Source organism: Amblyraja radiata, chromosome 14, assembly GCF_010909765.2.
Source record: "Amblyraja radiata isolate CabotCenter1 chromosome 14, sAmbRad1.1.pri, whole genome shotgun sequence".
NCBI lineage: Eukaryota > Metazoa > Chordata > Chondrichthyes > Rajiformes > Rajidae > Amblyraja > Amblyraja radiata.
Window position 1 is genome coordinate 8,674,867 of NC_045969.1, and position 26,375 is coordinate 8,701,241.

At 43.1% G+C, this 26,375-nt stretch overlaps 1 protein-coding gene across 1 annotated transcript in view; it reads left to right on the forward strand.

The window, feature by feature from the left end:
- sim2 (SIM bHLH transcription factor 2) overlaps positions 1 to 18,283 on the forward strand; it is an 89,527-nt gene extending 71,244 nt beyond the window's left edge. Inside the window, exons 9-11 of the mRNA XM_033032442.1 lie at positions 7,534 to 7,699; positions 11,719 to 12,127; positions 16,455 to 18,283. Coding sequence (XP_032888333.1) covers positions 7,534 to 7,699; positions 11,719 to 12,127; positions 16,455 to 17,176 — 1,297 coding nt within the window. The 3' untranslated portion in view covers positions 17,177 to 18,283. The remainder of the gene's footprint in view (positions 1 to 7,533; positions 7,700 to 11,718; positions 12,128 to 16,454) is intronic.
- Positions 18,284 to 26,375: the final 8,092 nt, after the last annotated feature.

Genomic DNA, 26,375 nt, shown 5'->3' on the forward strand with positions numbered 1-26,375 from the left:
ACTGGACAAGCTAGATGCAGGAAAAATGTTCCCAATGTTGGGCGAGTCCAGAACCAGGGGCCACAGTCTTAGAATAAAGGGGAGGTCATTTAAGACTGAGATGAGAAAAAACTTTGGGTCACCAAAGAGGTAGACAGGTTCAGTACTGTTCTCTGGTTGCGGTAGCGTGATGGCTTCATTGAGGAGACCACTAGATATTAACTATCCCTATTTACCCAAAACTGAGGTGAGAAAAAACTTTTTCACCCAGACAGTTGTGAATTTATGGAATTCTCTGCCACAGAGGGCAGTGGAGGCCAAGTAACTGGATGGATTTAAGAGAGAGATAGATAGAGCTCTAGGGGCTAGTGGAGTCAAGGGATATGGGGAGAAGGCAGGCACGGATTATTGATAGGGGACGATCAGCCATGATCACAATGAATGATGGTGCTGGCTCGAAGGGCCGAATGGCCTCCTCCTGCACCTATTTTCTATGTGTCTATGTTTCTATGGACGGTCATTCTGCTAATGATATCTCACCAACATCCCTCGTTAAGGGAAAGAATGGAATTGGTGGCAAATTGGGGAAAGGTAGACGTAAACAAATATTAAACAAGAGGGTAACTAAAGCCAACTTGGAGAAGGAGATCGTAGCAATGATCGTTAGCAAGGCATTTTAAGGAATTAAGGTGTGACAGTGATAGAAACATAGAAACATAGACAATAGGTGCAGGAGTCGGCCATTCGACCCTTTGAGCCAGCACCGCCATTCAATATGATCATGACTGATCATCCAAAATCAGTACCCCATTCCTGCGTTCTCCCCATATCCCTTGATTCCGTTAGCCCTAAGAGCTATAATCTAACATATGGTGTAAGCATATTAATGGGGGGAAAAAAATGAGAGATGTTTACGTGGACAGGTCAATGTTCAGGTCAACTGCTCCCCTGTTGTTTTAATGGTCTATTGGCAAAAAAAGTATCATTTTTGAAGGAGAAATTTGAATTACTCCGATGTACCCAGCCAATGACACTTCCAATAGGACAATAACTGTCCCCTGAAACTTGCAGTCTTTCCTCCTCACTGCTAAAAATTGAAAGGCGCAGTGGACAAAATGAAAGGTTAATGTAAGAAAGGTGATATTGTCCTTGGATAGAAAGTAATCAAAATAGCACTTTATGTATTTAACAAATCAATGCAACTAGTCGGAACAAAGATTTGCAAATGTTGGTTAATACACTGAAGGACATAAGGTGTGGGGTTTCGACTTGAAAAGTCACCTATCCATGTTCTCCAGAGGTGCTGCCAGATCCGCTGAGTTACTCCAGCACTTTGTGTCCTTCGGTCTTTGCAGCTAGTTTCCTCGAAATGAAATTGAAGAAACACTAAGGTTTGTGTCTTTCTATTTTGAGAGGCAGGTTTCACATAAGTGGTAATTCTTCATAAGTTGTTGATGATGAAATGCAGGATAAGTGATCGAATTGAACAAAATAATGCATTGGAACACTGGCCTTTCATAGTCAAGGATCCTGGTTTGACTCACACTGATTGGCAGTGACTCCCAAGTGCAGCAAATTCGAGTGGAGGCTCAAAGCTCAATCAGCGATCTCAGCCAAGTTACATCTGTACCACACGGGAAATGGAGGTATTACGGTGATAAATTTCCGATATAAATGATCGAAAGCAAAGGAATTACAATCTCTGGAAATGCCAATAAAAAATTCTGGGACCATATGGAATAAAAATAGAACAGAGATATTTTAGCAAACATGGAAAGTATCACTGAGCTGATGTGGCAACTGCAACAGTCACGAGTTCATGGTGGAATCCAGAGTGTAGCATAGTAGTGTGCAGTGAGTGTGACTGTTGCACACTCAGAAGCAAAGGGCACAAGTGTTCCTTACCCTCCCGAACCGATGTGACACTCCATGTGTAATTCTCGTGTGTCTTTTAGTTTTAGTTTAGAGATACTGCGTGGAAACAGACCCTTCAGCCCATCGAGTCTGTACTGACCAGCGATCCCCACACATTAACACAAGCCTACACACACTAGGGACAATTGACACATATACCAAGTAAACAAACCCAAGCCAATTAACTACAAACCTGTACGTCGATGGAGTGTAGGAGGAAACCGAAGATCTCGGAGAAAACCCAGGCAGTCATGGGGAGAACGTGCAAACTCCGTAAAGACAGCACCTGTAGTCAGGATTGAAACCGGGTCTCCGGCACTGCAAGCACTGCAAGGCAGCAACTCTACCGTTGCGCCACAGTGCCGCCAAGTACACAGTAATAGAGCTTTGTTTCCGCGCTGGCCTGCACTCCCATTTAATTGCTTCCCAGCCCATAGAATGGGCTCATGACACAAAGACTGGCCCGTTTAGTCATCATAAACCCATAGGAAGGTTCGTGCAGCTGTCAAGAGTTACAGATGGGAATATATATTTCTAATGTTCAACTTTTATGAATGCACAGGAAAAAAAAATTAAATTCAAAACTTAATCATGAATAGCAATATTGTTGCATTTAAGCTGGGCAGCAGGGATATAAGTAAGATTCATGCATCAGACAGAAGCTGACAAAGTAAACCTTATCCAGCAGTGAAAGTGTTCAGTGATGTAAAATACCAGTGGATCTCCTGTGGCCTTTCCCAGTTAAGTCAGAGGATACTCCGTTTTATAACAAAAGGAACTTTATGCACGATGTACTGCTCTGCTGCTGCGGTGAAGCTGCAGTTAACATGGTCTGTCCCTTTAATACTTTGTGTTAAACTGAAGAGCTAAGATCAATGAGAGTTTATCCGATGTAGATGAAGGAGAAGTGTAGATTGTCAGGACACGGTTTCAACCCAATGACCATGAAATGAGAGGCAGGCTGTTAACATCAAGCAGTAAGGTGTCGGAAGTGCTGCTAATGTTACCAAAACTGAGATTTGCATTTAGATAACCTCAGGATATCCCAAAACACTTAATAAACAATGAAGCACTTATTGTTCACCATTGTAATGTTTTTTTGTACAGTTCACGCTATCTTTCTAATCTGTCTCGGACTGGATAGGACACTTGTGTGGGAAGGAACTGCAGATACACAAAATTGCTGGGGAAACTCAGCGGGTGCAGCAGCATCTATGGAGCGAAGGAAATATTAGACGTTTCGGGCCGAAACCCTTCTTCAGACTCTGCAGATGTTGGTTTACACCGAAGATAGACGCAAAATGCTGGAGTAACTCAGCGGGACAGGAAGCATCTCTGGATAGAAGGAATGGGTGATGTTTCGGGTCAAGACCTTTCTTCAGACTGAGAGTTGAGGTGATTGGGAGACACAGAGATATGGAAGGGTAAGGTGTGAAAACACCTGGAGCATCGTCCCCTTTGATCACTCGTTTTCACTCTTTACCCTTCATTATCTCTGTGTCTCTCTTTCCCCTGACTCTCAGTCTGAAGAAGGGTCTCGACCCGCAACATCGCCTATTCCTTCTATCCAGAGATGCTGCCTGTCACGTTGAATTACTCCAGCATTTTGTGTCTACATTTGGATAGGACACTTATCCATCAGCCTGCGTGTTGCTGTATTATATTCACTGTTTGTGTTTGTGTTTGTTATATTTTCATATCTTCTTTCTCCCAATCTGGCTTCAAAATTTTCCATCATTCCTTCACCTGTACATATGGACCATTGCTGAATATAATATGCTATTTTAATCAAAGCTTTCATGAAAGAATATTAAAGAAGGCAGTATTCTCTGGGACATTGCATCAATAAGTGATGGAAGATTAAAACGAGTCCTGGATATTTAAATATGCTAATAAAGTTATTCATAATTATGGATTATTCGGCAATAAATGGGGGCAAATTGTTTCATTTGATTGGCGAGATTCCTCCATTAACATGAAGGCACAGAAATAATGAATGGGCAGGAAGATTGGAAAGTAACATCTTTTATACCAAGGAAACAAGATGTATAGTTCTCTGCGATAAGCAATTTTTGAAGCAGATACAATAATTTTTCCTCTTTTATTTGTCTATTTGTTTTGCCTATCTATCTATATATACGCTGAACTTTATTTATTTATGATGGGATTTACAGGGTACTATGTCCTGAAACTTCACCCAGTCCTTATCGCCTGAGCTGCTGCCTGTCCCGTTGAGTTACTCCAGCTTTTGGTGTCTACCTTCGGTTTAAACCAGTATCTGCAGTTCCTTCCTACGCATTCCGACCACTATGTTTACATATCTGTTGTGCTGCTGCAAGTAAAAATTTCATTGTTCTGTTTTGGGACACGTAACAATAAAACACTCTTTATTGATGGTGAAACATTTATTTAACGTTACCTCAGGATGTCTGTGACTTCTTTCTGCATTTTTAGCAGTGGCGCTCGGCAATTTATAACCAACACCCAAATTTTGGCCCTCTGAGATTTCCTTCATATATGTTCCCTATCCATCCTTCTCCTAATTTAATTTGCATTCACTCCATTGTCAGAAATGTTATGAAAGGATGCAAAGAATTATACATTTATTGCACTTTTCGTGAGTTTTCCATGCTTTATGATTCTATGACTTCAGGACATCCCAAAATACTTTAAGGTTATGACTTGGATCTGAAATGGATAGATACAACCCAGTCAACCACTGTGGAAGGGCCATCTCTGTCGGGGATAAAGAAAAGTATTATTTATACAGAAGTGGCTGGATGGTAAACTTGGGACTTGCAATGGAGAAATCTTTACATGAATTAGAGAGGGGCATTGATATCAAGTTGACCCTTGGTGACTTATCATGGGTACAGTCACTACCTATCTTTAGAAATGGAGAAATCAAGGAAGCGAAGGAGAAAGTCTTATGTGGGACCTGGTAAAGAGTAATTGGAGTAAACATCAAGAGTTAAGAGTGTTTCATTGCCATATTTCCCTGGAAATGGAACACTAACATTCCCAAAATAGACACAAAACTCTGAAGTAACTCAACGTGTCAGGCAGCATCTCTGGAGAAAATTGATAGATGACGTGTCAGATAATGAAATTCTTACTTGCTGCAGCTATACAGGCACATTAGCACAACTACACAACAAATGATACAATAAATAATAATTGTCAGTGACATTACATTGACATTGGAACAGAAGAAAGAATATACCACATCTCTGTCAAAAAGCCAGTCACATCCAAGATCAGTTTGATTCTCCTTGGAAGATATAAGTGGAGTTACAGGAGAAATTGCTCAATGCGAAATAGTTACAATCAGTCAAAAGATTTGACAGGTAGGGACTGAATGGGGTTCAGTTGAAGAGAGGGCTGGAGGGCTTTCTAGTGTAGGGGAATGATGAAAAAGAGATGGTTAGGGGGAAACAGAGTGTCAAAGATAGACACTAGTGCTGGTGTAACTCAGCAGATCAGGCAGCATCTCCGGGAGAAAAAGGATGAACCCTTCTTCAGACTCGGTTCTGACCCGAAATGTCACCCGTCGTTTTTCTCCAGGGATGCTGCCTGACCCGCTGAGTTACCCCAGTACTTTGCGTCTATCTTCAGTACAAACCAGCATCTGCAGTTCCTTCCTGCAGAAACGGAAGAGTGTATTAGCAGGGTCCTGGTAGAGATGACAAGACACTTGGCATGAGGAGGAAGACAGGAGCAGAGCAGTTCAATGAGATAAGAACAGATTCAGGCAGCCCTGCTTCTGGATGTTGGAAAGCAGCTGTACTGTGTGGGAGGCTCAGTATAGAAGTATGTTTCCACCTCACAATTACAATCTTAGAATTGGTGCCTTTTATGTTCAGTGGTGGGTGTAGTTTAGTTTAGTTTCGAGATACAGGCCCTTCAGCCCATCGAGTCCACACCGACCGGCGATCCCCACACACTAACACTATCCTACACACACTAGGGACAATTTACAATTTAGCCTGCAAACCTGTACATCTTTGGAGTGTGGGAGGAAACCGGAGCACCTGGAGAAAAGTCACGGGGAGAACGTACATACTCCGTACAGACAAACAACCATAGTCAGGATCGAATCCGTGTCCCTGGCGCTGCAAGGCAGCAACTCTACCGCTAGGCCACCATGCTGCCCCAAATACTAGAGGTATACTAGAGGTATTGTGATACTAGCAGGGCAGTAACTGTCAGCGAGCTGCCATTTAGTCTCACATATCCCACTATTCACATTTCCTTAGATGTATCAAGTTTCCTGCTCATTCCTGCCTACAATGTATGCTCTACTTTCTTTAATGCCTCTTATAGGGTCATCCTCCAGCTGAAAGAGTTTATTATTTAAAAACCTCCTGGGGAAAACGGTGCTAATCAACTCAATCTTTCCTGATAGCTCAATACTTTAAACATCATCATAAATATCTGGTGCACTTTCTCCAGTATTTCAATATCACTTGAAGACTAGAATGATGCACTGTATTCCCAATTTGATTTAAGCAAGATAAATTTAACATGACCTCCCTGTTTTGGTGCCACTCCGCTGGAAATGGTCTCCATTCCTTTGTGATTTATGTATCTGTATTCCCAAATCCCCGCGCTCTCTCACCCACCTTTTATTTCTTGACTTCCAAGGATAAAGGTTCCGTTATTTCTCCAGGAAAAGTCTCAGCCATTCAATCAACTCACGTCGATATATAGTAGAACTCAAGACTGGATAGCTCAGCCTTTTGTTAGTTACACCGGTAAAAGATTGATATTGGAATATTAAAATACTTTACTTCACTTCAAATACTTTACTTCAAATTTACTCTTGCAATTGAATTGAATTGAATTGAATTGAATTGAATTGAATTATCCTTTATTGTCATTCAGACCTTTCGGTCTGAACGAAATTTTTGCAGTCATACATGTAATAATAAATATCAAAATAAAACAATAAACACAAATTAAGCTTGTGATTAGCTGTTATTCCCGATTGCCGTAAATGAACTTGCTTTCAACGAAACTGCAAGATTCAAAACAATACAACCTCGTCATGTCAACAGGCCGCGAATAACGGGGATAATAGATGGATATTAAACTACATTTTGACCAAAATAAGTCCAAAAATGTGCATGGTTGGCTGATTACAAATGCTATATGGTTGCACAGTCCACAAGGCATATATGGCCGACTCCGAGATGAAAATTGCAAGCCACTTCCTCAGCAGCCAAGTCCTGCCGCATGTCAGTGCTTAATACATTTTCAGCTTAATTTTTTTTTATAAATATAAGAAACCAGGCTTTGTCAGGGGCTGTTGAAATCGACAGCAAACTCCAGGCACATTCCAGATGGATGACAGGCAGCCCTGGCCAAAAGGAAATGGCCAGGACAAGATCATCAACTGGTGCCTGACACAGAGACAGATTGGAATATTGAACGGATATGAAGCCGGCATCAGTTAATTACTGTAAATACGACTGTTTGTACACTTGCAAATTTAATTTCCTCTGTGAGCTATTTTCAGAGAGCTGGTTAATAAATTTGCATTAATCCCCTGTCAGTCTCCCATCATGGCCGCTCTTAGCTCTTTTCAAACAATCTCGCGTTGAACTCACATTGCAATGTCATTTGAATCTTGTCTTGCAGGGACGTTGAATACAAGGAACTGCAATTATCACTGGATCAAACCACCGCCGTCAAGTCCTCCTTTCCCTATAAGATGCTACTGTCTACCTCACATGAAAGCCAAAAACAACTCAGACCCAAAATCTGCAAGTTGAAGTCGAAGCTAAAGACATCTCCTTATCCACAGGTACCCACTATGGAATAACATCCTCACTTGATCATCCCCATGGCCTTGTCTAGGTAGCACAGTGTGTGTGGACTGGGGCTAAGGTTTGCTCCTTATGTTGCTAGCAAATGTAAAGCAGAGGACAGCTGCTCTTTTCTCTATACAGGAAGCATTGCGTTCACTTCCTTCCACATTGCCTCAATGGAATGCTATATATATGGTGCAAGGGAAGAAAGGAATGGAAATAAAGCAGATAAGCCATTTGTTGGCTCCTCCGCATAGAAAGATAGAAAATAGGTGCAGGAGTAGGCCATTCGGCCCTTCGAGCCAGCACTGCCATTCAATATGATCATGGCTGATCATCCAAAATCAGTACTCCATTCCTGCTTTCTCCCCATATCCCTTGATTCCAAAGAGCTATATCTAACTCTCTCTTGAAAACAAGTTTGGTTTAGTTTAGTTGTAGTTTACTTTATTGTCACAATTAACGAGGTGCTGTGAAAAGCTTTTTGTTGCATGCTAACCAGTCACTAGTTTAGTTTAGTTTAGTTTAGTTTAGCTTAGAGATACAGCGCAGAAACAGGCCCTTCGGCCCACCGATTCCCCTCCGACCAGCGACCCCTGCACATTAACACTATCCTACACACATTAGGGACCATTTACAATTTTACCAAGCCAATTAACCGACAAACCTACGCGTCCTTGGAGCGTGGGAGGAAACCAGAGAAAATCCACGCGGGTCACGAGAAGAACGTACAAACTCCGTTCAGACAAGCATGCGTAGTCGGGATCGAACCCGGGTCTCTGGCGCTGTAAGGCAGCAACTCTACTGCTGCGCCACCGTGCCACCTAACCAAGGTCCTCGATTAAAGCAATAGGAATGGGTCCTCATTGGAGACCCTCGGACTATCATTATTCAGACTTTACTGGAATTATCTTGCACTAAATATTATTCACATTATCCCCTTTATCATGTATCTGTACACTGTGGAAGGGCTCGATTGTAATCATGTGTTGTATTTCTGCTAACTGGTTAACAGGCAACACAAGCTTTTCACTGCACCACGATACACGTGACAATAAACTAAACTAAACTAAACTAAAGAAGTGACATCCAGGATGGCTCGTGTGATTTTTGTTCACTCTTTACGGGGAAGCACTTGGCCTGCAATGTCTGCTTCTCACTCAGACTGTAGTAAAGGGCAAGAGCTAGAGCAGTATAAAATAGGAAGCTCGAACCTTCTTCAGACATAGTACAGCAAAAGGACTGGTTTACCCTAGCAGAGTGCAAAGTCCTGCCTTCCAATGTCGTTAAGCATTTACATCAGAAAATACTGAATTCTTTATTATCGCTTCAAACGTTTACATGAAGCTGGAGATGGAAATGACATCTGCCAGCTTTTGACAGTGTGTTTATTTTTAAACTCTCATTGCTTTTCAGCACAGTAATAATTTCAGGGATTTATATAAGGGAGCCACTGTATATTCATCCCTTAATACAAGACTGTTTGCAGTTCACAGCCATAGTTTGGACTGCCACTTAGTGTAATTTAAAACAATTTAATGGTTTGAGAAGCAAGTTTTAAGGAGTTGACCTGGCTTTTTTTGAATTGCTCTTTCAAGACTGATGACTTTAATGTTTCAACTGTTTACCACTAGTTTTAAAAGTATCCCATTCCGACTTATATTTGCCATCTCCGACAAAAAGTGTTCTGCTCTGCCTCATTCCAGTGCCTAAAATCTTCTTGAAGAAGGGACCCGACCCGAAACGTCACGTACCCATGTTCTCCAGAGATGCTGCCTGACCTGCTGGGTTACTCCAGCACTTTATGTCCGTTATATTATCCTCTTGGTATTGGTTTAAATTGTCACGTGTATTGAGATACAGTGAAGAACTTTGTTTAGCGTGTTACCCGGTCTAATTATACCATACATGTTGTCATAGAGACATAACGTCAGATAGTGATACAGCATGGAAACAGGACCTTCGGCCTAACTTGCCCACACTGACCAACATGTCCCATCTACATTAGTCCAACCTGCTTGCGTTTAGCCCATACCCATCTAAATCTGTCCTATCCATGTACCTGTCCAAATGTTTCTAAAAAGTTGTGATAGTACCTGCCTCAACTACCTCCTCTGGCAGCTCGTTCCATACACCCAACACCCTTTGCGTGAAAAAGGTGCCCCTCAGATTCCCATTACATCTTTCCCCCCTTACCTTAAACCTAATGTATGTCCTCTGGTTCTCGATTCCCCTCCTCTGGGCAAGAAACTCTGTGCATCTCTCTGAAATATTTCTCTCATGATTTTGTACACCTCTATAAGTGTAATAGGACAACGAGAACAAAGTGCAGGATATATTGTCCCAGCTACAGTCAACCCTGGACGAGTTGGTAGGCTTTTCCTTCTATGGAAGATTACATTCGAGCCAAAACTCCTTCTCTTCCAAGGGACTCAGATAGTATTGTTAATTTGATTAATATGCAATATACACCTAAGTAGGTCTTGCTTTCTCCCCGGTACAGGAGACCACTAGCAGAACTACTCATTTCACCATGGTACCTGAACCAAGAATCGAACCTGGGACCTCCCTAGATTTAAAAAAAAGAAATAATAGTGATCAGGAGTGCACTGCCTGCCTGAAGGAGCAGTGCCATAGAGTTACAGAGTTGTACGGCGTGGAAACAGGCCCTTCAGCCCAACGTGCCCACCCCAACTAACATGCCCCATCTACACTAGTCCCAACTGCCTGCATTTGGCCCATATCCCTCTAAACCTGTCCTATCCATGTACCTGTCAAAATGGTTCTTAAACATTGCGAAAATATCTGCCTCAATTACCTCCTTTCCTTAGAAAATGTAATCAATGTCAATGCCAATGCAGCAAAAGATTTTCACTGTATCCCTGTACACGTGACAATAAACTAAACTCAATGCATGTCTGAAAAAATCAAAGATATATTTTTGTAGATGATTATGAAATCGTTCGAGAAAGATTCGTCTCCCTGTTAAAGGAAAGATGTGTTCAGCTGGAAAGGGTGCAGAGAAGATTGATGATGATTTTGCAAGGACCCAAAAGCCTGTGCTATATGGAGAGGTTGAGCAGGCTAGGACTTTATTCCTTAGAGCGCAGGAGGGTGATGGGTGATCTTATAGAGCTGTATAAGATTATGATGGGAGTAGATAGGGTAAATGCCCAGAGTTGGGGAGTCAAGAATCAGAGGACATAGGTTCAGGGTGAGAGTTGAAAGATTTAATACGAACCTGAGAGGCAATTTTTTTTTACACAAAGGGTGGTGGGTATATGTTGTCAGCGGAGGTATTTGAGCCAGGTATTATCGCAACATTTAAAAGACATTTGGACTGGTACATGGATAGGAAAGGTTTAGAAACATATGTTTAGAAACATATGTTAGAAACATATAAAATGTTAAAAGGACTGGACAAGCTAGATGCAGGAAAAATGTTCCTAATGTTGGGCGAGTCCAGAACCAGGGGCCACAGTCTTAGAATAAAGGGGAGGTCATTTAAGACTGAGGTGAGAAAAAACTTTTTCACCCAGAGAGTTGTGGATTTATGGAATTCCCTGCCACAGAGGGCAGTGGAGGCCAAGTCACTGGATGGATTTAAGAGAGAATTAGATAGAGCTCTAGGGGCTAGTGGAGTCAAGGGATATGGGGAGAAGGCAGGCATGGGTTATTGATAGGGGACGATCAGCCATGATCACAATGAATGGCGGTGTTAGCTCCTCCTGCACCTATTTTCTATGTTTCTATGTTTAGAAGGATATGAACCAAACACAGGTAGGTGGGACTAGAGTAGATGGGGCATCTTGTTTGGCTGAGTTGAGTTACAGTAAGTTTAGTTTATTGTCACAAGTGAAAGGTGCAGTGAAACGCTTTTGGCGTGGGCAAGTTGGGCCGAGGGGCCTGTTTCCATGCCGTATGACTAGTTGCACAATGAAATCAAGTTCTTTCTTAGAATGCACTCCCTCTGTTACATGTGACCTTTTATTCCGTTTTATTCCTGTATTTTCAGCAATATAATTCATTCCAAGTGGAGAAAGCCAACTGTGACCGTGCTGATAGCTGGGGCGGCAGTCCCTCGCTCAATGTTGAATCGGCCCAGGAAGACCCCTCCCACACGCTGAACAGTGAACTCCTTTATGCCTCTTCCTACGGCCCCCCTTTCCCCTACACCTATGGAAACTTTCCACTGGAACCGCAGGCTCTTGGCAGCAAAAAACAGATGGCGCCCAGCAAGACTGTTCAGAGTCAAGGGTCGTCGTGTGAAACCACGAGATTCTACGTTGGTGCGTTTCAAGCAACTAACGACCACTGCTGGCATTTGACGGGCTCAACGTCATCTCAGAATCTGAATGCCTCAAAAAGTCCGCAGGACCACCATGTCAGCGACTCCCAGTATTGCTCTGCACAGAATTATCAGTGTAAGTTGTGGTGTTATACACATTGTTGTTCACTCGACTCGCGAAAGTCCATACGATTAAAAGATAGTCTTGATATCCTTTCTACTTAGTTATGATATAAAATTAAATCCTCGTTTTATAATGAGGTGACATGAATTGTTATGAACCAAACATAATCAATTTGAAGGTAATTTCATAATAGTAAAATAAAATAAACATTTTTATGTTCGCGGCATAGTAGGTTGTCTCATGTTTTTGAGCATTTTAGGTTAGAGGTTAAATTAAGGACCTCTGAAAAATTGCATGTGGCATTCAAAGTGCTGAAAGAAATATTCCTGATAGCTTGAAAAATATTTCTCTTTCATCTAATAGCACTAAAAATGGATTATAGATATAATTCTCTGTTTGTGCCATCATAATTGGTTATCGAAAAGGTTCTCTCTGTGACGTGAGCAAATGCAACAACTATATAATGCCAATTATGATAGCACAAACAGAGAATTATGTCTATGACCTATACCTCTATCTATCTCCATATGTCGATATATTTATGATCCATTGTTAGTGGTATTGGTTGAAAGGGAAATATTTTTCAAGCTATCAGGAGTATTTCCTTCAGTACCTTTAATGCCACATGCAATGTTTCAGAGATCCTCATTATAACCTCTTATAACCTCTTACCCAAAATGCTCAAAAACATTAAATAATCTACTATACCGTTAACTTTTGAGACATCCTTAACTAAGGATGTTTCAAAAATACTTATTAAGATGTTTCACTGAAGGCATTACTCTGAAAGCATTGATACTTACGGCGTAATTATTTTCTCATTGTGGCCGACTGCGTATGGGCGGCGCGCGGCGGCCATAGGTTACGCACGGTGATGTAATCATGCGTCACCACGTGCTACACGTACGAGGTCAGGACGCCTGCGTGCGACCGCAATACGCCCGCATGCGCACTCGATACGTCACGCCAGAAGCGTGGCAAGATTTTGTGCCCTACAAAATCCTGGAGCACTGCACGATACCGCGCGCAACTCCATACCCCTCCGCGCTTTTCCACGCGACCGTTCCACGCAGCCCACACGCTACCCGTGCGTCTCAACGCGACGACGAGCTCGGGTAAATGGCGCGCAAATGGCGGCCAAGTGGGACAGGCCCTTTAAGAAGAATATCAGGAGGGCACAAAATGAGATTAAGGATAATCCAAAGAGATTTTATACATATATTCGGGGAAAAGGAGTAACTAGGGTGAGAAAATGGCTCCTCAGAAACTCGCTAGAATTTAGAAGATTGAGGGGGTATCTTATAGAAACTTGCAAAATTCATAAGGGGTTAGACAGGCTAGATGCAGGAAGATTGTTTCCGATGTTGGGAAAGTCCAGAACAAGGGGTCACAGTTTAAGGATAAAGGAGAAATCTTTTCGGACTGAGATGAGAAAAATATTTTTTACACAGAGAGTGGAGAATCTCTGGAATTCTCTGCCACAGAATGTAGTTGAGGCCAGTTCATTGGCTATATTTAAGAGGGAGTTAGATGTGGCCCTTGTGGCTAAAGGGATCAGGGGTATGGAGAGAAGGCAGGTACAGGATACTGAATGGCGGTGCAGGCTCGAAGGGCCGAATGACCTACTCCTGCACCTATTTTTTATGTTTCTATGTTTCAAAGTAGTCATCCATGTGTGGAACCACTGGAGATAGGCAAAATTCTCAATGAATATTTCTCCTGTTTTTACCGCTGTGAAAGACATGAAGACTGGGTAACATGGAAAATTTAATTGTTCCTCAACACAATCCGTATAATACAGTCGAGAAGGCGTTGAATATAATAAGATGTATGAAGGTATATAAATCTCCCCACTGGACAATTTGGGACTAGAGGAGGAATTGCAGGAGCTCTGGCTGAGATATATGAATCATTGATAGACATGGGTGAGATGCTGGAAGACTGGACGGTAACTAATGTTGTGCCTCTATTTAAGAAGGACTGCAAAGAGAAAACCTGGAAGCTATAGACCAGTAAGTCTAAAATTTGTGATAGAAAAGTTACTGGAGAGGATTTTGAGGGATAAGGTATACACGCTTTTGGAAAAACAGGGGTTGACTAGGATAGATAAGGGCCTGTCCCACTTAGGCGATTTTTTCAGCGATTGACGTCAACTGTCATAGTCGTAGCAGGTCGCCGAAAAACCGGCGACTGGACTAATGGGCCTGTCCCACGTAAGCGATTTTTTACGCGACTGCTGGCGAATACGACATTGAAATTCACTGAAGTCAGCACCGGCGACAACCTACATCACCTGTTGACAACCGACGACATCCAGGCGACTGCCTACATTAACCTGACGACAACCTATGACAGCACCTACGTCAAGCTACGCTCATTTGGCTTCAAACCCAAGGTCGCCACTGTTGTTGAAACATTTTCAACATGTTGAAAGATTTTCGGCGACCAGAAAGATACTACGACTCTTTGGGCAACTGAGGAGACTACCCACGACAATACAGGCGACACCCGGTGACCATGTGGCGACCGCATAGTCTCCTGTAGTCGCCTAATAAGTCGCTTAAGTGAGGCAGGCCCATTAGAGTCATTTTATGTGTGGGCGATCATGTCCAATGAATTAGATTTTACTTTTGAACAAGTAACCAAGAAGATCGATGAGTTGAGCCAAAGAGCCTGTTTCCGTACTGCATGACTCTATGACTTGAATTTAATGGCTGGTTTCATGTGCTGATTTACACAGAGATTCCAGTCACATACTTCCAAAATGCCCGAGACAGCATAAGTAACTGATCCTATTTTAACATTAAATAGGCTTTGGGTGCTATTTTAAAATAAAATATATCAATTATTATATTTGGGGCAGCACAGTTGCGCAGCAGAAGAGTTGCTGCCTTACAGTGCTTCCAGCGCTAGGGACCCGGGTTCGATCCCGACAATGGGTGCTGCCTGTACGGAGTTTGTACATTCTCCCTTTGACCTGCGTGAGTTTTCTCCGAGATCTTCGGTTTTCTCCTCCACTCCAAAGACGTACAGGTTTGTAGGTTAATTGGCTTGGGTTTGTGTACTTGGTATAAGTGGAAATTGTCCCTGGTGTGTGTAGGTTTGTGTTAATGTGCGGGGATCGCTAGTCAATGCAGACTAGGTCGGCCGAAGGGCCTGTTTCCGCGCTGTAATCTCTAAACTGATTACTTAAGATGAGTTTTAAATGTATTATTTTGAATGCACTTTAAGTAGATAGTGAAAGTCACTGGATTTTAACAAAACTAATTTAAGGGTGGCTCAGCAGTGGAGATGCTGCTTTATGCCCCTGTCCCACTTAGGAAACCTGAATGGAAACCTCTGGGGACTTTGCGCCCCACCCAAGGTTTCCGTGCGGTTCCCGGAGGTTGCAGGTGGTTGCCGGAGGTTGCAAGTAGTGGAAGCAGGTCGGGAGACTTACAAAAACCTCCGGGAACCTCTGGGAACCGCACGGAAACCTTGGGTGGGGCGCAAAATCTCCAGAGGTTTCCATTCAGGTTTCCTAAGTGGGACAGGGGCTTTACAGCGTCAGATATCCGGATTCGATCCTGACTATGGGAGCTGTCTATATGGAGTTTGTACTCCTGTGACCTGAATGGGTTTTCTCCGGGTGCTCCGGTTTCCTCCCACACTCCAAAGATCCAGATTTTTACAAATTGGTTTTGTTAATAATTGTAAATTGTCCCCAGTGTGTGAGTAGGAAAGTGTTAAGGGCCTGTCCCACGAGCATGCGACCTGCATGCGGCAAGCACGACCAAACCGGAAGCAGGGGCCGCGCGGAGGTCGAGTGAGTGACGTGAAGTTCGAGTGAATTCCGCGGGAAGTTCGCGCGTGACGTACGGCGTCAAGATGCTGTGTACTGCGTCGAGACGCTGCGCACGCCCGTCGAGACGGTGCGTACGGCGTCGAGGCGGCTGCGGGCCAGCAAGCCGTTGCCGCGCGGAATTTTTGAACACGGTCAGTTTTTCGGAGCCCCGCGCGATGTCAGGACTAGCTCCGCATAACTCCATACGGCTCCGGCGATCGAAGTGGGACAGGCCCCGCGAGGCCGTACGGCTCAAGCGACCACGTTAGGTCGAGCTTGCCGCATGGAGTCGCATGCTCGTGGGACAGGCCCTTAAGTGTACGGGGGATCGTTGGTTGTCATGGGCTCGGTGGGCCGAAGGGCCTGTCTCTGCGCTGTATCTCTAAACTAATAACTAAACTAAATTAAATTGGGATAATTAGAAACACCAGTTGGAAACTTGGTGCTTATTTGGCAGCTGTTGTGCTCCCTGTTTATCCTGTCTAACCCTGTCTTAATGCCTTCTCTTTCTCTCAGGTGTATTGCCCAACAGTAGACATTGTGAAGCGGTCAGCTATGCCACCTTTCCAAGTTGTGCGACATCAAGACCGAATACTAAGTACAAGGACAAACCTTACAGCAACCCTGTGAAACAAACCAAAATGGAATCGCTGCAGCCCCCACAGCACGTTATCAAGGAGGAGTGTAAAGTACTGTTCAGACACAATTCTCAGGAGAAATTATGCAATGACGTAAAGTGTTTTTCACCCTCTTTAAGCAATTCGTTGTTAGCTAAGTCAGACTGTGATGCGGCCAAGCCAATGACAAGGATAAGCCAACAACTTTTACCGAGCCCAACAGTGTACGAACAAGGCAGGAGGATTTGTGTGAAAGAGGTGCCGTATGATCATTTCAACCACCAGAAACACAACCTGGGTGACATTAACAGTGGACGATACAATAGAAAAGTGAATGAAGGGAGGCCACAGCAGCTAGAGTCGTTGGGTGTGGGGACATCAGGGCAAACCCAGCTTGAAACCTTAAGCTATGGACAATTCTTTGCTAAACACACCTTTCAAAGGTCACCCTGCGCACTTACAGGCTACATCATGGATAATCGAGGGTACGTTGCTGATGGCAAGAATTCTCCTGGTTACCAGAACCCAAGTCCTGCTTTGAACTCTTCACCAGACATGCACCAGGAGCCTGTCCTTCCACATTACATAGGGACATCTGTTATAATAACTAATGGGAGGTGACAAGGAATCTATGTGACATGTGGAAGATGAATTTGTTACAAAGTAACTAAACAACAACTACCGTTACATCTGCAGGTACAACAGTGAGTCCTGGTTTGCAGTGGTACTGGCAAACCATATTCCAAAGCTTCTTTGATGCCTCAATGCTAATGTGTTTCTTTGTCTCTAAGAGTTAACCCCTAAATTAATGCATTGTAAGAAGACAAACACACAAAACATTATCACTTGTGCAATATTTCAAATGTGGACAAATGGGACAGTTCGGAGTTTTGCATTCTTTCTTGCATTATTGAAGATAAGCTTTCCCTCACTAATAGATATTATCTTATTGACGTATATAAAAAAAACACTAACAATGCCAAACAGAAAATGTCTGCATCGTAAGGTTTTATTACAGATTCTGAAGGAATAATACTATGTATTAAATGATTGCAATTACCGAAAACAAGGTCATTTATTGCTTTGGAGTTTATACATGGTTAGCGTGTCAGTCAGTGTCACAGTTGGGAACGTTTAAAGAACACATCACTGCTTCTGCAAGCCTAAGGGAAAGCCATGAAGCCTTTGCCAAGACAATTGTTTGAACAATGAATCAGATTCAGTCATAAATGGAGCCATATATGGTAAGCACTTGCAGAAAATATGTTTGATCAGTACGTAAATTCAGATCATTCCCTTGCTAACTAACCTCTTACCAGAACAATTCCCCACTTATGTTTCCAATTGACCAAATCCGAAAAAATGATTAGCCATGTGCCACCAGATGTACTTGTCACAATTCTCCCTCAAATATCAACGACAAGAGTTGCTTCAGCCTGTGAATCGAACAATAAAAAGCCCTCACAATTGTCAAGAGAATTCCACCAATTAAATGTCAGTGACAGCAAAAGAAGGTAGGTTCTTGCACTATTAAAAAATTATATAATGAGCGGTTACTTGTGAGAGAGACTAGGTTTAAATAAAAGCTTGCATTTCGGAATGTCCCCAGTGCTTTAAAGCCAATGAAATGCTATTGTAATGGGTCAAGAGCCACTATTACATGAGTGTGGTCACTCCTATAGTGCAACAGACATGGCAATCAACACGCACACACACAGCAAGATGCCACAAAACACAACATGGAAATGGCTACACAGTCAGCTCTGGTAACATTTACCAAGGGGTGAATATTTGCCCGGCAGTGGGCCTAACCTCTCTGATCCTCTTCTTAATATTGCCAACCAATCTTCTAGGACCACTTTAGAGATCAGGTGGAATCCCAGTCTGGCATCTCTCCTGCGAGACAGCACCTCTGATGATGTGGAACATTCTCGGTGCTGTCCCAGAGTGTTAGTCTGGATTTTTGTATGAAAGCTCTGGAGAGATACTTGAACCCATATCCTTTTGACACCGAGGTGAGACTAATGCCCATAGAGTCACAGCTGACTCGTAATTAAATGCAGTTGTCAACCTTCAGCCTAACTAATGTCAACGCACACAGGCTGTTCAGCTCAGGAATTTAGCTAATGATTTTACAACATTTTTTATCCAGTACATAAATATTAAATACATGTTCCTGATTGTGGAGTAGAAAGACCAAAACAATTATGTGGAGGTGTTCATTCTTGAGAATCAGATTATTATTTTCCACATCTGGATTTGATCTGGATTTTCATCTCACTGGCAGTGGTCATTCTACATTACATCACTTCGGGTTTAATTTTTTGTGGACTTTCGCAACTCAGCCCAATCATTCCCACAACACTTTGTCCTCTTCGGGAAGGCGGCAAGTCACAAAGAGGGAAAACAACTGTGCAACTTCTGAATGAATCAGATTAAAAGCAGCATAGAAACATAGAAAATAGGTGCAGGAGTAGGCCATTCGGCCCTTCGAGCCTGCACCGCCATTCAATATGATCATGGCTGATCATCCAACTCAGTATCCCGTACCTGCCTTCTCTCCATACCCCCTGATCCCCTTAGCCACAAGGGCCACATCTAACTCCCTCTTAAATATAGCTAATGAACTGGCCTCAACTACCTTCTGTGGCAGAGAATTCCAGAGATTCACCATTCTCTGTGTGAAAGATGTTCTTCTCATTTCGGTCCTAAAAGACTTCCCCCTTATCCTTAAACTGTGACCCCTTGTTCTGGACTTCCCCAACATTGGGAACAATCTTCCAGCATCTAGCCTGTCCAACCCCTTAAGAATTTTGTAAGTTTCTATAAGATCCCCCCTCAATCTTCTAAATTCTAGCGAGTACAAGCCGAGTAGAGTACAAGCCGGTAGAGTTGCTGCCTTACAGCACCAGAGGTCCAGGTTCAAACCTGATCATGGATGTTGTCTGTATGAAGTTTGTATGCTCTATCTGTGTTCAGTATTGTTTTCAATTTTGGTCATTTTTCTTAGAAAGGCCTATTGGATCTCCAGTCTGCTTCTTCCCATTCCCATGCTGACCTTTCTGTCCTCCACCTCCTCCATTACCAGAGGAAGGCAACACATGCAAATTGAAGGAACTGCACCTCATATTCCACTTGGATAGATTACAATCAGCAGATGAACGTTGGATTCTCCAATTTTGGGTAGCTAATCAAATCCTCCTCCCCCTCACCCCCACCCCTGTGTTTTTCCCCCTCTCTTCCGTGGAATTGCAATTATTTTTCCCCTCCCCCTTCATCTACATTCCTTTCTCTGGCTTCACAATTCGCCCCTCTTCTATCCTTATCTCACACCTTGCAACCAGCATTGGCAGGCCCTTGCTTCTATACCTTTACTCTTTAGAGATACAGCGCGAAACATCGGTCTAATGAGTCCACGCCGACCAGCAATGACCGTGTTCACTAACACAATCCTACGCACTAGGGGACTAGGGGCAATTTTACAATTATTCACCAAAGCCAATTAACCTACAAACCGATACGTTTTTGGAGCGTGAGAGGAAACCGGAGCACCCGGAGGAAACCCACGCGGTCACAAGGCGAATGTACAAACACAAGGAGAAGGTACAGGCAGCACCCTTATGGTGCCGGCAGTCGCCGAAAAAGTCGCGTAAGTGGGACAGGCTCATTAGTCAGGATCAAAACCGGGTCTCTGGTGCTGTAAGGCAGCAACTCCACCGCCATGCACTGTGCAGCTCTATAGAAACAATGGGATTGTGGATTGCCGTCTACAATGGAATGTTCCCATTGGCTTCAATTTTAGCTGTGCTCCTGTTTGCTCACTCAATAGTTGCATTTGTGTCAATGGCCATCACTCATTACACAGCTTTGGAATATCACTCTCCCTCTAGCATTGAAGTAAGACTGTTGGGCAGGTGAGTAAATGCATTTTGACACCTTTCATCACTTGGCTGATGGCTAGACTTTTGGACCAGTAACGGACTAAATTGAATTTTTCTTTATTGTGAACATGGTAGACTAGCTAAAGTATCCCAAGAAGCCCCAGTGGCCTGATGGACAAAGCGCTGGTCTCCTAAGCCAGGGATTGCGGGTTCAACTCCCATCTGGTCACCATTCAGGTCACAGTAGTACAAACTCCATACAGACAGCACCCATAGTCAGGATTGAACCCGGGTCTCTGGCGCTGTAAGGCAGCATCTCTACTGCTGGGCCGCCCTTAAATTAGTTTAGTTAAAATCCAGTGATTTTCACTTTCCACTTAACGTGCTTGCAAAATAATACATTCAAAACTCCTCTTAAGTAATCAGTTTAGAGATACCACGCGGAAACAGGCCCTTCGGCCGACCAAGTCTACATTGACCAGCGATCCCTGCACATTAACGCAAGCCTACACACACCAGGGACAATTTACACATATACCAAGTACACAAACCCATTCCAATTAACCTACAAATCTGTACGTCTTTGGAGTGCGGGAGAAAACCGAAGATCTCGGAGAAAATTCACGCAGGTCAAGGGGAGAACGTACAAACTCCGTACAGGCAGCACCCATAGTCGGAATGGTGTTGTACTTTTGAGGAACAGCTTGACTAGAAGCACAGCTAATTCAGAAACACATCTTTAACATTACATCTTGGATAGACATAAAAATCTGGAGTAACTCAGCAGGTCAGGCAGCGTTTCTGGAGAAAAGAAATAGGTCCAGTTTCGGGTCGAGACCATTTCTTTTTGTGTCTATTAAAATATGTGGTAAAATAGGTGGTAAAATAGGTGGTATTGCAGAGAATTAAGATGGTTATCAACAAATACAGCCAGATCTTCATCAGCTAGGGAAATGGGCCAAGGAACGGCTTATGGAGTTTAATTCAAATAAGTGTGAGGTGTTAGGTTTTGGAAAGTCAAACCAGGTTAAAATGGGTGGGGATAGTGACTTCCATCAAGTCACCAAAAGGTATGAAAGTGGCTTTTGCGAAGTTCGGCAGTCGACATATGAAGACAAGGCCTCTAAAACCTCTAAAACAAGCACTTAAAAACAGCACAGAGAAAAAAAAATTGAAACCAAGAAGTGGTTCTATGATATCTGTAGAGAGGTGAGGGGTGCCTATGTTTATTCTTATTAGGAGGAGGGGTGGGAGGAGACATAGATGAGAGCCCTGTCAACAATGGCAGAGGGGAGTCACAGCAAAGGAGAAATGAAGACCTGTTGTGAGCACTGGAGTGTAAAGTCTCAACATCAAACCTGATATAATAATGGTGGAGAAACGGAGAGAATGGAATGGAATGCCACATACCATGATCATTTACTAACCAGACTCCACAGGGATTAACAAGCTATGGATGCTAGAAATCCATAACAATAAACAGATATCAGAAATACTCTCATCAGTAGAGAGAGGGAGCCAGTTTTGATGTTTCAGTTCAAGGACCCATAATCAGAACTGGAAAAGTGGGGTAACAAGAGTGCTTTAAGCAGCAGGGAAGTGGCGCACTGGTAGTACCAGAGACCCAGTTCGATCCTGACCTTAGGTGCTGTTTGTATGGAGTTTGCACATTTTCTCTGTCACCCCATGGGTTTCCTCCAGGTGCTCTGGTTTCCTCCCACATACCAAAGACGTGCGGGTTTGTATGCCTGTAAATTGGCCTCTGTAAATTGTCCCTAGTGTGTAGTAAGATAACTAGTGTGAACAGGTAGGTGATTAGTTTAATTTAGTTTATTGTCACATGTACTGAGGTACAGTGAAAAGCTTTTGCCGTGCGCTAACCAGTCAGCGGAAAGAAAAGTAGACACAGTGGCCCATACTGTATCTGGAAACTAAACTAAACTCAACACAATTCAACTCAACTAAACTATAGGATGACAAGAACAGAGAACGTCTGTGATAAGGTGCAGACCTATGTTGTCAAGATAACCATTATTTGCAAAACAAGAAATTGAAATGGAAAAGAATAGCAACATCCAGGAGTGGGAGGAAGATAAAGGGGCTTATTATCCCACTAATGGATAACTGTACTTAATCCACATTACACTGCATCCACCACAATTGGCTTTCTCACTCAATGCACATTACCTCTTTGCCTCTTTGTATTCTCCTCACAATTCACAATTTCATTCAATGTATTATCGTCAGGATATTTTTAAATATTATATGTTGTTCCTTCATCCAAGTCATTGTTTTATATGTTCGGAATAGCACATCCTCTCTAATGACCATTGAGATCCGGGAAAGGTCTTTCAATCTTTTTTATGTGGGGGCTGGGGGTGGAAGGGGGATACCACTTTTCTCAGTCACTGCCTGGTCGAGGATGCATCTTTCTCCAAGCCGCATCTTCGCCCCCCCCCCCTACCATCTGGATTGGCACGGCCTTTCCTGCCGGAGAGCGACCCGAGCTACAGCGGTGGCGCAGCACGGAATTCCATCGCGGAGTGGGCGATGCCTTATCGGGGATCGCCATGTGGAGCTCCAGAGTGTTGGGCCAGCTGATTACATCGTGGAGCTGTGGTTTGCGGCTCTTCCAGCCACGGGCAGCGTTGACTTTAACATCGCAGAGCCTGGGATCCTTGCCGGGGACGCCAGCGTTGAACCTCCGCCCGTGGACATCGGGAGCCGCGGTCTCCGGTAGGAAATGGCCGAATTTCGGAAACTCCAAGCTGCTGAGAGTGTTCTCCGTTCTGACGCTTGAGCTCCGATCGTCCCGGCGAGAGGGCCTGAAACATCGGGCCACCGTTGCGGCAAATGCGGAGGTCTTAAAGGCCCCAACCATGGGTGAACAAGAGGAAGAGGACTGAACTTTATTGCCTTCCCTCACAGTGGGAAACGTTGATTCCGCTGTGGGGGATGTTCATGTTAAATTCTATCGTATATTGTGATCTTTTTATTCGTATGGCTATATGGTAATTCAAATCTCACTGCATCAATTGGTGCATGTGACAATAAATGTCTCTTGAACTTGAACTCTCTTGAACTCTTGGTCTGTTTATTCCTATCTCTGTTTGTCTGCCAAACCAATTTTCTCTCCAGGCCAATACATTACCCCATTATCATGTGTTTGAATTTTTGGGCACTGTCCTTTAATAAGGCACTTTAAGATTTTTTAATGGTCCAGGTACATCCTGTGACAATACAGTTCTGCCCCATTACTGAGCCTGATATCCTTAGACCAGAATATTAGTCAAATGTTATCCATTTCCATTCAAGTCCATCAGCAGAAATAGAGTCTGCTTTTAAAAGCTTTAAACAAAGCGTTGTTAAAAACCTCCCAAGATAATAGTATTATTTGGCGATCATCCAGGAGTATTTCAGACATTTCAGACATTGTAGAATTTGGGGGAGAAAGAGCAGATTGATGAATTAAGTCCAATTTTTTTTAAAAGTGCAATTATAAGAATATGCTTGCTTCACACATTCAGTGAATTAAGCTCACAACAACGATACTGAAACTCAAAGTGATAGCAACCATTGTCAACAAATTAATGATAAATAAATATGTTGTTTCCCCTTCTCTGAGGGTCATGTGCTTTCTTGCTATGAAAAATAATTAATGAGATTATGGCTATGGGGAGAAGAGACTTTTTAAATATAGTACTGATTTATGCGATAGATTTTTGGCTGTGTGGTCCAAGCTTTGAATGATCAGTTTTTAACTAGGGAACCTAGGGTTTAAATTTCTTTACTACTTAGAAGAAAACACTTAAGTGTAATCCCCTCGTGCAAGGAGATCATATTTAACCCATTTAGCTCTGGCCTCATGCTGGTGAATCTGCACTGTACCCATTCCAAGGATAACATATCGTTCCTGATGAAAGAGGCCAAAGCTGTTCCCAATATTCCAGATGGGGTTTGATCAAGACCGTATGATTGTTTCGAAGCAGAAAGGGAGGGGAGGGCTCGAACATGTTCACAAGTCAAGGAAACGTGGAAGGGCAGAGCAACTTAAAGGCCATGAACGTGGAGTGCACCGTGAGGGCAAAGATCTGGCATGGAGGTTATTTCCCAAGGAATATAAAGGTTACAACGTCATACAAATACCTCTCAAGAATAACATAAATGTTTCCATCTTATATTGAGGAAATCCACATTTTTTCCAAAAGTAAATCCAAATTGCAACAGGCTACAATTTCACTGTGTGGGTTCCCTCTGGGTGCTCCGGTTTCCTCCCACATTGCAAAGACGTGTGGACTTGGAGGTTAATTGGCCTCTATAAAGGCCCCTGGTCTATAGGGAGTGGGATAACATAGAACTAATATGAACGGGTGATTGATGGTCGGCAGGGACTCGGTAGGCCGAAGAGCCTGTTTCCATTCTGTATATCTTTCAATCAATCAAAAAAAGACCAAAGAAGCCACACATAGAAACATAGAAACATAGAAAATAGGTGCAGAAGGAGGCCATTCGGCCCTTGTGATCTTGGCTGATCATCCCCTATCAAAAACCCGTGCCTGCCTTCTCCCCATATCCCTTGACTCCACTAGCCCCTAGAGCTCTATCTAACTCTCTCTTAAATCCATCCAGTGACTTGGCCTCCACTGCCCTCTGTGGCAGAGAATTCCATAAATTCACAACTCTCTGGGTGAAAACGTTTTTTCTCGCCTCAGTTTTGGGTAAATAGGGATAGTTAATATCTAGTGGTCTCCTCAATGAAGCCATCACGCTACCGCAACCAGAGAACAGTACTGAACCTCTGTCTACCTCTTTGGTGACCCTCGGACTATTCTTGATCAGACTTTGCTGGCTTTACCTTGCACTAAACGTTATTCCCTTATCATGTATCTATACACACTGTAAACGGCTCGATTGAAACCATGTATTGTCTTTCTGCTGACTGGATAGCATGCAACAAAAAGCTTTTCACTGTACCTCAGTACACGTGGCAATAAACTAAACTGAAACTGAAACCCACATTTCACGAATGAATAGAAAAAGAAAAGGAAAGAAATTGATCTTCAGAGCAGGTGCAATTGAATGAAAAATACCCTAACCGCCTCGAAGTAGCGATCAGAACTCTCAGAACTCTACGTGAGAAAGGCAACTTACTGAGCATCCTGCTGTTGGAACAGGAAACTTGCTGAATTAGCTTCCAATCCACAAGAGCTGAGATTAGCAGTAATATTAAAGACAGGGCAAGTAGACAGAGTCTGGGATTCTGTCTGGAATTCTTCAACAGAAAAATGCTGGTGAATAAATTTGAGCTGCAAATCAACCACGACCAAGCTAACTGGAGAGAATAAGCTTGAGGAGTTGAATGGAGCATTGTCTTCCGCCAGTTAGTTATTTTAAGCACCATTCACAAAATATACCTTTTGCCTGATTTCCTACGATTCTTCAGTTTGTCACACTGTAAACTGTCACTTTCACTTGAAGATGATGGATCAGTGAATGGTCTCCAATATTCCTATATCTTTCAAAGATAGTCACAGATGCTTCCATATCCTGACCTAAAACACTTCCTTCACTTGTCATTACCCCTAATCTAGAAATTATCCTCATTTAATCGTTGCCTATTCATAAGATGATCAAAGACCAACAACGATAGAGACAATAGATAGACAAGAAGTACTCGAGTTACTCAGAGGGTCCGGCAGCATCTCCGTACAAAAAGAATGGGTGACGTTTCGGGTCTGAAGAAGGGTCCCGACACGAAACGTCACCCATCCTTTGTCTCCAGAGATGTAGCCTGACTCGTTGGGTTACTCCAGAACTTTGTGTCTATCTTTGGTATAAACCAGCATCAGCAGATCTTTGTTTCCACAATAAAGACACTATTTGTTTGTTTATATGAAGCACAACAGGGAACTTCCGTTTTTAATTAACATTCAATGACT